Source organism: Lynx canadensis, chromosome D3 (genome assembly GCF_007474595.2).
Source record: "Lynx canadensis isolate LIC74 chromosome D3, mLynCan4.pri.v2, whole genome shotgun sequence".
NCBI classification, from domain to species: domain Eukaryota; kingdom Metazoa; phylum Chordata; class Mammalia; order Carnivora; family Felidae; genus Lynx; species Lynx canadensis.
In genome coordinates this window covers 21070620-21083715 of record NC_044314.2, presented here as the reverse complement: position 1 = coordinate 21083715, position 13096 = coordinate 21070620, and the positions used below count along the sequence as shown (strand labels likewise).

At 40.8% G+C, this 13096-nt stretch overlaps 1 protein-coding gene across 1 annotated transcript in view; it reads right to left on the bottom strand.

The window, feature by feature from the left end:
* MBD2 (methyl-CpG binding domain protein 2) overlaps window positions 1-9433 on the bottom strand; it is a 65993-nt gene extending 56560 nt beyond the window's left edge. The window contains exon 1 of the mRNA XM_030292427.1: window positions 8793-9433. Coding sequence (XP_030148287.1) covers window positions 8793-9331 — 539 coding nt within the window. The 5' untranslated portion in view covers window positions 9332-9433. The remainder of the gene's footprint in view (window positions 1-8792) is intronic.
* Between the last annotated feature and the right edge of the window lie 3663 nt (window positions 9434-13096).

Below are 13096 nucleotides of genomic sequence, written 5' to 3'. Positions count from 1 at the left end.
TCTCTACACTCCTATATTTTCCCAATTTCCACACTGAGCATGGGTCACTCTTCTAATCAGGGGAAAAAATAAAATATTTCTAAAAACCCTGATGAACATGCCCTAATCACATTTCAAAATTAAAATACTGTAAATCTCCACATGATTAACAACTGTTTACACTAGTTAATTAAGCGAAGGGAAAGAAACTACCATTTTATTGATCTGCTGACCATCTACTACATGCCAAATGCCTTACACGTACTTTCATTTTACCTAAAAAAATTCCACGAGGTAAACTTCTTACCTTTGATTTACAGTTGAGGGATCAGAGGCTTATATTATGGAAGCTTATAAATCTGTCCAAGTTAAAATAGTAAAGCAAGATGCAAGACTCAAGTCCCAAGTATCTGACTCAGTAGTTTCCATTCTTATTCTAAACCAGTGCAACACAAGTGTGGTCTACAGACAGACTTACTGGTCTTCAAATAAGTACAGAAGGGGAGAGAAAGCAGTTAGGAACTGACTAGTAAGTTTATGACTGTAGGATCTAAGAGTATAAAGTTGCAACATGTATTCTGTATAACCACTTTTACATTATATTTATTTTTTATCATAAACTACTTCTTACCAGATACTATAACAAATAACTTTACAGTTATGGCACAAAGAAATAATATATTAGTTAACAGTAGATAGAAATATGTTATCCTCCCCAGATGATACAAAAGCAATTTTTGATGGTAGATGTTTAAAGCAAAGGATAAAAGGATTTTTTAATATGAAAATTGTAATCAAAAGTCCTACTACAGATTCCTTCAGGTCTAAAAATCTGTATGGAATACACACACAAACACTAAACACACACAAATCTAAAGAAAAATAAGAACATTTACTTCAGCTATTCACTATCTGCATACCTGGTATGGTACAAGACAGGACGCTGGCTATAGCAGGAGACACAAGACCACCTCTATAGTGCAGGCCTATTTACAGCCAACACTAACCAGTTTTTTAGATCATTTAATAGAAATGTGTTAACTATTTGCTTCATTCAACAAGCAATTCTTAAGAGCTTTCCGTATAGCAGGGACTATGGTGGATACTGGAGATTCAAGAATGAATCAGACTCAGCCACTCACCTTGAGGAGGTTCAGAATCTGGTGTTTGAGACTGCCAACGATTACAGCACATGTGGTAAAGGTTAACACAATTATGCTCAAAATGCCATAGGACTTGCCCGTTTCCACTACAGGCCTCTGGGAAAGGCTTTTTTAAAGAGAGGCACACATCACTGCATACATGTTGAAAATAATTTTATAACATTCACACTTTCTTTCATCTATGAATTCGTCCAGCATAAAAAGAACACCAAGATATATTTCAAAAATCTTCTTCCACATGTTTGTAAATAACTCATAATCATTCCTGATTGAATGATTGAACAAAGTGTTCAATTTCAAAATTTAAATTTGAGTATTTACCATTATTTACATTCAACTTATGTAATCAAGTTCCCAAACAAGTTTGAATTTATAAGACAAGGCAAAAATCAGAAGATCCATAGATATTACTAAAATTTCACTCTATTCCATACTTTTATTCTTCCTTGTGAAGTTTTAGTTTTTAGAAGTTCTGATAAAGTTAAGCAAAACTTCATTTTACAATTTGCCTCGTCATTTCTTAGTGGAAATGGCAAATAGCCATAAAAGACCAATAAACAAGGACTGCAAAGGGTATTAATACCCCAAGTCAAAAAGTAAACCCATGAAATAAGAGCTGGTGATTTATTTCTAATTCATCACACAGGTCTGAAAAGACCTCAAACACAGGAAAAAATTTATGAATTTCTATTAGTCCCACTATGAAATCTAACACACACACACACACACACACACACACACACAAAAGTATCACTTCCTTTGCAAATCACCAGCTTCTGCTCGATTAATTAAAACTGCACTAAAAAATAAAAATAAAACTGCACTACGAAGATTAAATTATGACTCTATATCTCACAAATGAAATTCTAAAGCAATTTGAAAAAAAATTATCAATTTCTGTTGGACACTATTTCTAGAATATATGTGTATCAGTTCCTTTCGAGCTATGTATTTCCTCTACTACAGGTATTGTGGGTGTTTTGGCAGGTGAGACTTTGCATATCAGATTTGAAAAATCAGATGTAGGACAGATGGCAATGTTGTACCCTAACAAAAATTCCCCTAGCACAGCACAGAAAGCTGGGATGGTACGACTGAGAGAGAATTATCGGAGCACAATTTCCACCACAGCCATGTGTCTTTTCTTTCCAGATCCAGGCTTCAATCAGTCTATTTCAAGAGAAAAGGCTAAAAGCAAGTCAAACTTGCAATTATGCAATAAGCACTTCGTAATAAACCTTGCGTTTCATTCCTTTCTCCAACTAAAGAGATTTTTTTGATTGGTCTGCAGCGCACATTTCAATCGTACCTCAACTGAAAGAAGCACATGAGCTTTTTGGAGGAAACACATAAAACTATCTCGAGCTACATTTAGACTGCAAGTTACAATTTGATTTCTTCTAGTTTTTTTCATTGTTTATTTATTTATTTATTTTGAGAGAGAGACAAACAGAGGATACCAGGAAGGGTCCGTGCTGTCAGCACAGAGCCCTGACGTGGGACCGATCCCATGAACCATGAGATCATGACCTGAGCCAAAATCAAGTTAAGTCGGATGCTTAACTGACTGAGCCACCCAGGCACCCCTGATTTCTTCTAATTTAAGTAAAAGCTTTTAAAACGAAGATGACCTATAGCTTGCTCCGTAGGGAACACACTGCCTATCTGAGTATCTGAGAAACAACATGGTCAATCCTAAATTAAACATATATCAAAAGAGCAAGCAAGAAAGAAGGGGGAAACATTTCTGAACCAAATGATCACTTCTATTACCCAGAATAAAACTCCTTTAATTATGTTAATTTACCACAATTTTTCAATTTCTTTTCTCTCCATTACATAGAGCTGGAAGATCATCTTTTGGTACAATGGCTTCACTACCAAATAGGATTTAAAACTTAACCTTTGTCAAAAAAAAAAATAAAATAACATTTACCCTTTGTCGACTTAAAGGTGCAAATATAATAGTAACTAACTACATTGTTTTAGCAGCCCACCCAGCTCCATAAAGCAGATTAAGTATGAGATGGTTCAATATTTGAGAATTACAAGTAAGGATTTTCTATGGGAGGCAGCAGAGCAGGGTGGTTAAAAGTTCTGGGGTTAAATCCCCTGCATCTCTGCCCTTACCAGCAGTACAACCTTGAGCATATTACTTAACTTCCCTGTCCCAAGTCCGCATGTGTAAAATGCAGATAATTGTACCTACAGCTAACAGGGTTATAAGGGCCCAATAAGATAATACATGCAATGCATTTAGCAAAATAATACTAATAGCTGCCAAAACTATGAGAGCTGTGACATAGAACACACATAAAATTAAGACACACAACACCCTATACTTAATAAAAAACAAACCTATAGACTCGATGAGATTCAAATGTTGATTTCTCACTTGTGTCTCTGCACTATGAGCATTTTCACTATATCTCTAAACTACTTTCTATCCTTCTATAATATCCTCAACACTCAAGATGAAAATAAGAAACTGGAAAATGCTTGGACTTAATAAAATACCCCAACCAATTTCATCCCAGCACACCACCAGGTAATATAAAGCAATAGCTAAGAAAGTCATTTAAGACTTGTTTCATAAAATTTTAAGCATCACATCAATTGGTAAACACCTATTTAGTATCTAGGTGTACCTAGGGGGAAAGAAGACAGTTATGTGAGAGTGCCACAGGTTCTATAGAAATGAACATACGAGTAATACAGGAGACACCAGGTTTAACCACATGGGGAAGGCCAGAAAGAAGATATTAGGTAGGGGAAAAGCCAATCTACTGAAAGCCAAAGAGACTTAAAATATTTAAGAACTATAACAATGGGGGCGCTGGGGTGGCTCAGTTGGTTGAGCGTCCGACTTCGGCTCAGGTCATGATCTCACGGTTTGTGGGTTTGAGCCCCTCGTCAGGCTCTGTGCTGATAGCTCAGAACCTGGAGCCTGCTTCTGATTCTGTCTCCCTCTCTCTGCCCCTCCCCCGCTCACGCTCTGTGTCTCTCTCAAAAATAAATAAAATTAAAAAAAAATGGGGCCCCTGGGTGGCGCAGTCGGTTGAGCGTCCGACTTCAGCCAGGTCACGATCTCGCGGTCCGTGAGTTCGAGCCCCGCGTCAGGCTCTGGGCTGATGGCTCAGAGCCTGGAGCCTGTTTCTGATTCTGTGTCTCCCTCTCTCTCTGCCCCTCCCCCGTTCATGCTCTGTCTCTCTCTGTCCCAAAAATAAATAAACGTTGAAAAAAAAAAAATTAAAAAAAAAAAAAAAGACTACATGGCAGAGCTCTTTTTTGTTTGCTTTTTTTTTTTTTTTTTTTAAATAAAAAGTCAGAGAGAGAGAGAGAAGGAAAGATCTGACTGAACTCTGACATGCTCAATGATCCAGAACTCAGGCCCTCAAAGCATCCTACCAGCCTTCAGTAACAAGTCAGATATACCTATACATTTTTTTAAACCTATTTGTATCTTCAGCCCATACAACTGGAGTTATTTAATGAATCATTTTCCCTAATTAGTCCTTAAACATATCGATGTATTTATTTTAGTGTATTGAAATTGAATCCTTGTATCACTGCAAGTACAGGTAAAATCATATATGCACTTTACAAACAGACAAACCACAGGACCAGGAAGTGTAAGTGACAGGCTCAAGGTTGCACCAAATGTAAGGGCAGAGTTAGAATACCAACTCCAGACCTCTTTACCCCGTGCTCTGCTGCCTTCCCTAGAGACTTCTACTTTTATCATATCACTCATGATTTTATAGACCTCTGAGTCCTCCTCTTTCCAGATCAAAGTGAAATAAATTCAGTCTCTCTTCTTGCACCTGCTCCCTATTATTATTTTAATTGTTCTCTAGTGCCACTGTATCCTTTTTTCAGAGAAGTGATCAGGTACAAATGCAACATAATTATGATACAAGAATCAAAAATATTTACTATTTTGTTCCCAATATCCAACCACATGGTATTTTATGGCAGAAGCTGTAACAGTTTACGTCCACTCCCAAGTCTTTAACTGAAATTATAACCAAAAGTCTAAAAGCTAACAAGTTTAGACTAGATAAAAATGGCATGAGTTGGCTACTAAAAAGGGTCCTATGCAGAAGAAAATAATATGTCAAAAATATCAGTCAGCAAGCGCAGGGAGCCAAAAACTAGAAATAACAGGAGCCAAGTAGACCAGTGAGAAAATTATTGTTCACATAATGGGTTCATATGATGGCAACAAACTTTTCAGAAACTATTACCAATAGATCCAGCTCTTTATCTAACCACACCTTTTTGTAAAAACACACTTTGTATGATAATGTATGAACTGCCACACACTATCAGTAATCCTGACAGAAGGCATAATTATATTGCTTAACTGGCAACTCAAGGCACGCCTTCCTGTTAGAACTCGGCAGTCTCGGGAACAACCAAAACACCATTCTACCAAAATTTGAGGCTTTCTCGATGAGCTTAATTTCAGCCCAATTAATAAGTGTAAGCCACACCCTATGTTAACAGGCACAGGTCGTTTAAATTCATCTCCCCAGAGGCAGGCTAATTCAGGAGTTAGCATTATTAGAACGTACATGAACAAATGGGTGCAGGTGTTCACACTACCAATGGGAGCATTAACTCTTAACCCACCTATTAACACAGATGGCTGGTGTTTTGTGAGCTACTGGTTTTTAACAGGTGGGGTATATGTGGGGATGCTAATATGCAAAGCTGTGACACTTCGATAGAAAAAGAATGTGTTCACCTTCAGTATGAGTAGGTGCCCTCCATCATTTATCACTGAAAGCGGAAGTCACAGAGTAACTGCTCTGTTACAAAAACCACATCATGCTACCTGTTTCCTACTGCCTCAGAATATAACCTCTCAGCAGGGAATCAAGACTGACTGTTACAATCCTGCCAAATAACTAACATTTTGTAGGTAGTCAATAAACAATTAGATAACATTCCTTCCAACCTTTAACTAAACACATGTGGCACAAATCTGTTCAATGTGTCTTTTCATTTTGTATAAAGTAAAAAGCAAATCATGCTGCACCGTCTAATAAAAAGATTTCAATTTTAGAAAGTAATTATCACTATACTGGTTTCATGATTTGTCGTAAGATGAATTTGTTTGGAGGGGCAGCCGGGTGGCTCAGTCGGTTAAGCATCCGACTTCGGCTCGGGTCACGATCTCACGGTTCATGAGTTCAAGCCCCACATCAGGCTCTCTGCTGTCAGCACAGAGCCTGCTTCAGATCCTGTCACCCTCTCTCTGCCCCTCCCCCACTGGCACGCGCATGCTCTCACTCTCCTCTCTCTCACAGAATAAACAAACTTCAAAAAATACAAGATGAATGTTTGGAAAATTCATCTTAAATTGATTAGATCAGTTTTTCTGCCATAAAATATTTATTGAGTTTGTATGAAAAAGTTAACATTGAAAAATTTACAACACATTTAAAAAAATACTACGACCACAAATCAAAATGAGCACTACAGCAATCTGCGTTCTTGAAATAACTTTTCCAGCTACTGCAAGGAAAACAACAAAAAAACTCCTTGCAATAACCCAAAGTTAGTTTGAACAAATACGTCATCCCAAAACCAAACAAACTGTATCCCAGGAGAAATGCCATAGAGAGTGAAATTCAAAGTTTAAGATGCTCTACTGAGAATAGACTAGTCACCTATCCCTCAAGGAGTTCAATCGCAGACACAGAATATTCTTGTAAAATGTAACTGGCTACAAGACATCAACACATAGTTCACCTAAAGAAGGTAGCATACTACCTGCTTAGAAAGAAAACAAAAGTTGTTAATGGAAGAGTATGCAAGAGCGAACAACTGTGACTAGCACTAAACGAAACCAGTGAACTTGAGAGGAGTTACTGTTCCACAATAACCTTTTGTAAAATTTTTTAATGTTTATTTATTCTTGAGCGATGGAGAGAGACAGAGCGCGAGCAGGGGAGGGGCAGAGAGAGACAAAATTGGAAGCAGGCTTCAGGCTCTGAGCTGTCAGCACAGAGCCCAATGCAGGGCTCGAACCCAAGGACCAGAAGATCATGACCTGAGCCAAAGCAGGACATCCAACCGACTGAGCCACCGAGATGCCCCACCACAATAACCTTTTTAATATTACTGAAGTAAATTTAATATTTAATGATGGGAAAATACAAGATTATCACATCTGAATGTTTAAAAAAAGCTTGCCATTTTATTATTTAAGATTTCAAAATGCGTGGTCTCAGACCAAGTGACAAAATAAGTTCTCATGCAACGCCACTTTCATTTTTTACTTGAACAGGTGAAACAAATTGAAACTATTTTTCCATATATTTGAGCAGCCATCAGGAATATGGTCATATTTACATGTTATACCACTGATGATCACATCGTGTGTACACAAATGTATTTTTAACCTCTCAAGTCTATTTAAGAGTACTCTCAATTCATAAACATTGGAGAGACAGAGATAGCAAAAGAGAGAGACTGCGCACGCGTGTGTATATTCCTCCCTCCCCAACCAGGGGCAATGTATTAACCTACTTGATGAAAGTAAATCCTCCATAACATTATTCCAATGGCTAAATGGCTGACGACAATTGGCTCCAACACCCAAATATATTCCCTGAAAAATGAGTCAATCAGCCCACAAAACAGCCCTCCACACCAGTGAATATGTTTATATTCTCTTCTATAAATGGGATGGTTTATTTTTATAAGCAAATTTGTTGATAAGAAAATTCCAGTGATATCAACAGCCACAGGCACTCTCCTGAGCTTACTGGATCATCCAAAGAAATGGCATGCACAGCAGAACCACAGAATTGCAAGATCACATCAGGGCAAAAACCTGAATCACTCAGACCAAGATTTCTCAACCTGATTTCTCAAACTGGTGACATTTTGGGTCAGATAATTCTTTGTTGTGGGGACCATTCTGTGCATTACAGAATATCCTGCAGCATCCCTGGTCTCTACCCACTACATGCCAGCAGCACACCCTTCCAAGTTATGACAACCAAAAATGTCCCCAGACATTGCCAAACATCCCCTGGGGGACAAATTTTGGTCTCAGAGTCTAACAACATATTACAGTGTTTCAGTTTTCAAAAGTGACTAAGTTCTGCAACACCATGAGAGTTCCAAGAAACTTCAGGCATTCCAAGTGGCTACTTTATACCAAACTTTCCTGGATCTCACAAAGTAACTGAAGCCTTATTACTGTAGATAGCTAATTCTTCCACATGTGCATGATTAAACACTCTTGTGATGATGAATCTGGGAAAGGCTGGGACAGGAGCCAACAGTGACTGGGTTTTATAGTTTCGATGAATTACACCTTCTTTTAACCCTTCTATGGACTAACCATCCTTGCCAGAGAACCTTTTTTTTTCCCACAAACCATTTTCCCCAACAGTGTCAACCTAAGACGCCCTCCTCTGGACTCTCACCATTCAGATACTGTGCCTGACCTGTCACTGTACTGGGGTCAACTCCCACCCAAGGGCTCAGGGACCTTCCACTACCAGGCCAGCCTGTCTGTGCCAGGGCCCTGGGGCCCTGCTCTCATATTGACATCCCATGCCCAGGTCAGCTGTTGACCCTTGACCCCGGCCTGACCCCGCTGCCCCCACCCCGCCCCCAGGGCGGTACCTGAAGTAGTAGACATCGCTCTTGCCGGCACTGAGCCCAGATTTTCGGATCACTTCCTCCTTCTTCCATCCGGGGGGGAGGGCCGGGCAGTCCATCCTCTTCCCGCTCTCCGTGGCCCGGGGTCCCCGGGGCCCCGGCCCCGCGCTCCCCGACGGGAAAGGGACCGGCTCCCGCCGGGGGGCGCCGCCGCCACCGCTGCCGCCGCCGCAGCCGCCGCCGTCGCCGCCAAGGCCGCCGCCGCCACTCGGGGGACGGCCGCGGCCCCGGCCCCGGCCCCGGCCCCGTCCCCGGCCACGGCCCCGGCCCCGGCCACGGCCACAGACGCCGCCGCCCCGGCCCGCCTGCTTCCACCGCCCCCGGCCACGGCCGCCGCCCCGAGCGCCTTCCCTGCGCACGCCGCTCACCGGGGACGGGGCGAGCGCGCTGCCCTGGCCCCCCTGCTCTATGGCGGAGTCGCCGCCAGCGCCGCTGCCGCCCGCCGCGCTCTCCCCCTCCTCCTGCTCCGGGCAGCAGCGGCCTCCCCCCGGGTGCGCGCGCATCCAGCCCCCTCCCCAGCCGGCGCTGCGCTTCTTCCGTAACCGAGCCCTTGGAATCCCGGAGACCCGCCCCGCCCGCAGCGCGGCGCGCGGGGGACGCGCGCAAGCATCATAGAGCGGACGCGCACAGAGCGGCCCTCCCGCTCGGGGCGTGGCTCCAGCCACCGCCTCTTAGGTCCTCCAAGCTCCCGGGGCGGCCATATTGTCTCCGCCTTCTCGAGGGCACGCCCCTGGCCCCACCCGCTCCGCCCCCAGCCGCGCCCTTCCGGCCCCCGCCCGCGCTTGGGTGCGCAGAGCCCGGAAGGCGGGTAGGGCCCGGAGTCTTTTGTGGAGGAATGTCAGAAGGACTGCGGTTGTTTTGTTTCCTGTAGGGTTAACCTCCCTCTCTGTATGATTTTACCTATGTTTGCTCCCCCAATTAATGAATAACAAAATAGTTCGTTTTATATTCACTAACTAGATAATTCATTTAAAAAGGTAATGGATACCCTATACCTTCTTTCCCTCCTCCCTCTACCAAAACTTGCCAGAATGCTCAGATTGAAGAAACGAGTCAAAGTGTTCCATTAGATGAATATTCCTATCCTCCAGAGTCTGGCTTCTGGGTATAGGTCCCGGGATTGGTTATTCTCCTGCAACTTTATAAAGTTATAGGAAGAAAAATGACAACTTGGGACATAATTCCTCTACTTCTACGGGGTTTACCTCTAAATTCTCCTTAAAATGACCAGGATCCCTGAACCCACCTAGGATTTACCATATTTCTAAAGATTTTTTTCATAATTTAAACCTCCTTGTGTAATGGCCTTTGACAATTATCAGTGGCCTTTGGCTTGGTAAATACTCTCATGTTGAAAGACTAACCTAACCCACTATGACAACCCTTTAGGAATCTGTGCGGAATTCATTTGGATCTGCCAACTCATCGTTCAGGATTGGGTTTAAAGAATAGTGCTAAATTGATTAAGAAAACTGATTTAAGGGTGCTTGTGTGGCTCAATCGGTTGGGAGTCCGACTTCGGCTCAGGTCCTGATCTTGTGTTCCATGAGTTTGAGCCCCGCGTTGGGCTCTGCTGACAGCTCAGAGCCTGGAGCCTCCTTCAGATTCTGTGTCTCCTTCTCTCTCTGCCCCTCCCCTGCTCGCACCCTGTCTCTCTCTCTCTCTCTCTCTCTCTCTCTCTCTCTCTCTCTCACACACACACACACAAAACATAAACATTAAAAAAAAATTTTTTTTAATAAAAAAAAAAAGAGGGCGCGTGGGTGGCTCAGTCAGTTGAGCATCCTACTTTGGCTCAGATCATGATCTCGCAGTCAGTGAGTTACAGCCCCACATCCGGCTCTGTGCTGACAGCTCAGAGCCTGGAGCCTGCTTCGGATTCTGTGTCTCCCTCTCTCTCTGGTCCTCCCCCACTAACGCTCTGTCTTTCTCTGTGTCTCAAAGATGAATTAATGTTAAAAAAAAAAAAAATTTTAAAGTAAGAAAACTGATTTAAATTCTAAAGCACATTTTCTATGTGTTGCTTAATATTTATAGAAATGTACTATCAAAATTCAAGATGATATGTGATGAACTGTTTGGAAGACTGAAACATGTAATGCACATTTTATCAGATTGATTATAAATTTCAGTTTTCATACACATAGGACCTAAAAGTTGAAGGCCAAGTCTATAGAAAAAAAAATGATTAATGTAAAATAATAGAAAATCAAAATGTATTTGACTTACCTTTGCAATATATGCGAATAAACACTAACTTGTACACACAAACTTGTCTGTCTCTGAGCTTAACTTTAGATCTCATTTGATGTGTTTTATTTGAGACACACTAAGTTACTGCTTCCTGTAGGAAAATGTTCTAGAAATGTGTCCAGCAAAGAGTTGGAAATTCAAGTCAAACTCTCAGAAGAGTGGTCAGTTCTGGGGGTTGTGTTTTTAGAAGTCATCTTGTGAAAGTCATCTTTGAAGGAAACTCTGCAAGCAAATAAGATCTCCAAGGAAGAACATACATGGTAAAATAAAAATAATAATAATAAATAAATAAAAAGTGGACCAAGAATTAAATCTTAAGGAACACCTACATTTAAGCTCTGGTAAAAGAGTTAAAGTTAGAGAAAAATGCAATCAAAGTTTGGATGACAGACACTCTGTAGAGAAAGGGCTTTGATTTTCCTTTAATTAAAACTAAAGGATAAACATGAGGAAATCTCAGTAAAAATGGTGGTTAAGACAAGAAATGGGAAAATATGTACTTTTGGAAGTTTTTATTTTTCCATGGTGTGTCAAACAAGGCTATATAGATCAAATAATATAATGGACATAAAAGCACATTTGTTTGTTTGTTTGTTTTAAATGTTTATTTTTGAGAGAGAGAAAGAGACAGAATCTGAAGTGGGCTCCAAGCTGATAGCAGCAAGCCCAATGAGGGGCTCAAACTGACAAACCATGAAGATCACGTGAGCTGAAGTCAGACGCTCAACCAACTGACCCACTCAGGCACCCCAAAAACATGTTTAAAGGAATAAATCACTATGAATTCAAGGTTATTGCTTTGACTTCTACTACCAGATGCCATTTAGTAAATCATAGTTTGTTTCCCCTGTTAAGAAAAATCTCATGTAGCTATTTCAAAAGCTATTTTTGATCACATTGGAATTTTTCTGCTGTAATACAATAAAGCAAAGTATAAAAATTTTTTTATTCTCCCACTAAAAGAAGAAAGAAATCTAATTAAGGAAACAATAAATTCTTCCAAGGTCTGGATTGAGACCTTAAAAATATTGAGATTAGATGCTAAATACCTAAGAGATAAATCATATTGTTTTCCTTAAAATATTGGGCAAATAATACACCGCTTATAATTATGGGAAAATGCATTTTATATCACTCCTTGACGAACAGCAACATTGTTTTTCTCAAGCAGTAGAGTTCTGACCAAATTTTCAGTTTTATCCCTCTTAACAGTAGAAGAGGTCTTGATAGTTTTACTTTATGGCAAAAGTGAAAAACAACGAGGGAGAATTATGTGTGAAATCTGGTCCATTAAGCAAACAATAGAGATTTAACCACCTCTGATCTCTGCTTCCCAGGTGTAAAAGCAGGTGCTAAAACACCAACTGTCACCCCTGGAAATCTATCCATTCTTTAAGGTGTTTTCTCCCTTATTGTTTACCTGGAAAAACTGAGGTTAAGCCTTTAAAGAAAAAGTAGTTCCCAAGAAAAACCATGAGAGGTATTACTTTGTGTTTTTATTAAGAAAAATAGAACAAACTCAGTGAATGAAACAAAAAGACCGTTAGGTCTGGCGGGGGGGGGGGCAGCTAATGCCTGTTTTAAGATCTGTATATTTTATTGACAAATATATAACCTACATTTGAATTTATGAGTGTAATAATATACTCAATTAAAAAAAGGATTTGGGGGTACCTGGGTGGCTCAGTCGGTTAAGCGTCGACTTCAGCTCAGGTCCTGATCTCTCAGTTTGTGAGTTCGTAAGCATATTTGGATCAAGAGACTGCGGGGCCAACACTTTCTTCTTTTACAGAGTCTAAGAGGCATGGTCAGAATTTATCAAGACATTAAGTAGGAGTGAGGGCATAGCCAAAGAAACATTTTCCAGCACCAATTAGCAGGTTTTATGATTCACTGAGTCGGCCCATCTACTATTCACCTAATTCCCAGCTAAAATGAAATGCTGCTGGCATGGCGTGTCAGGAGGCCGATTGACACTTTCAAGTACATGTCATATAAATAAAGATTTTTTTAAT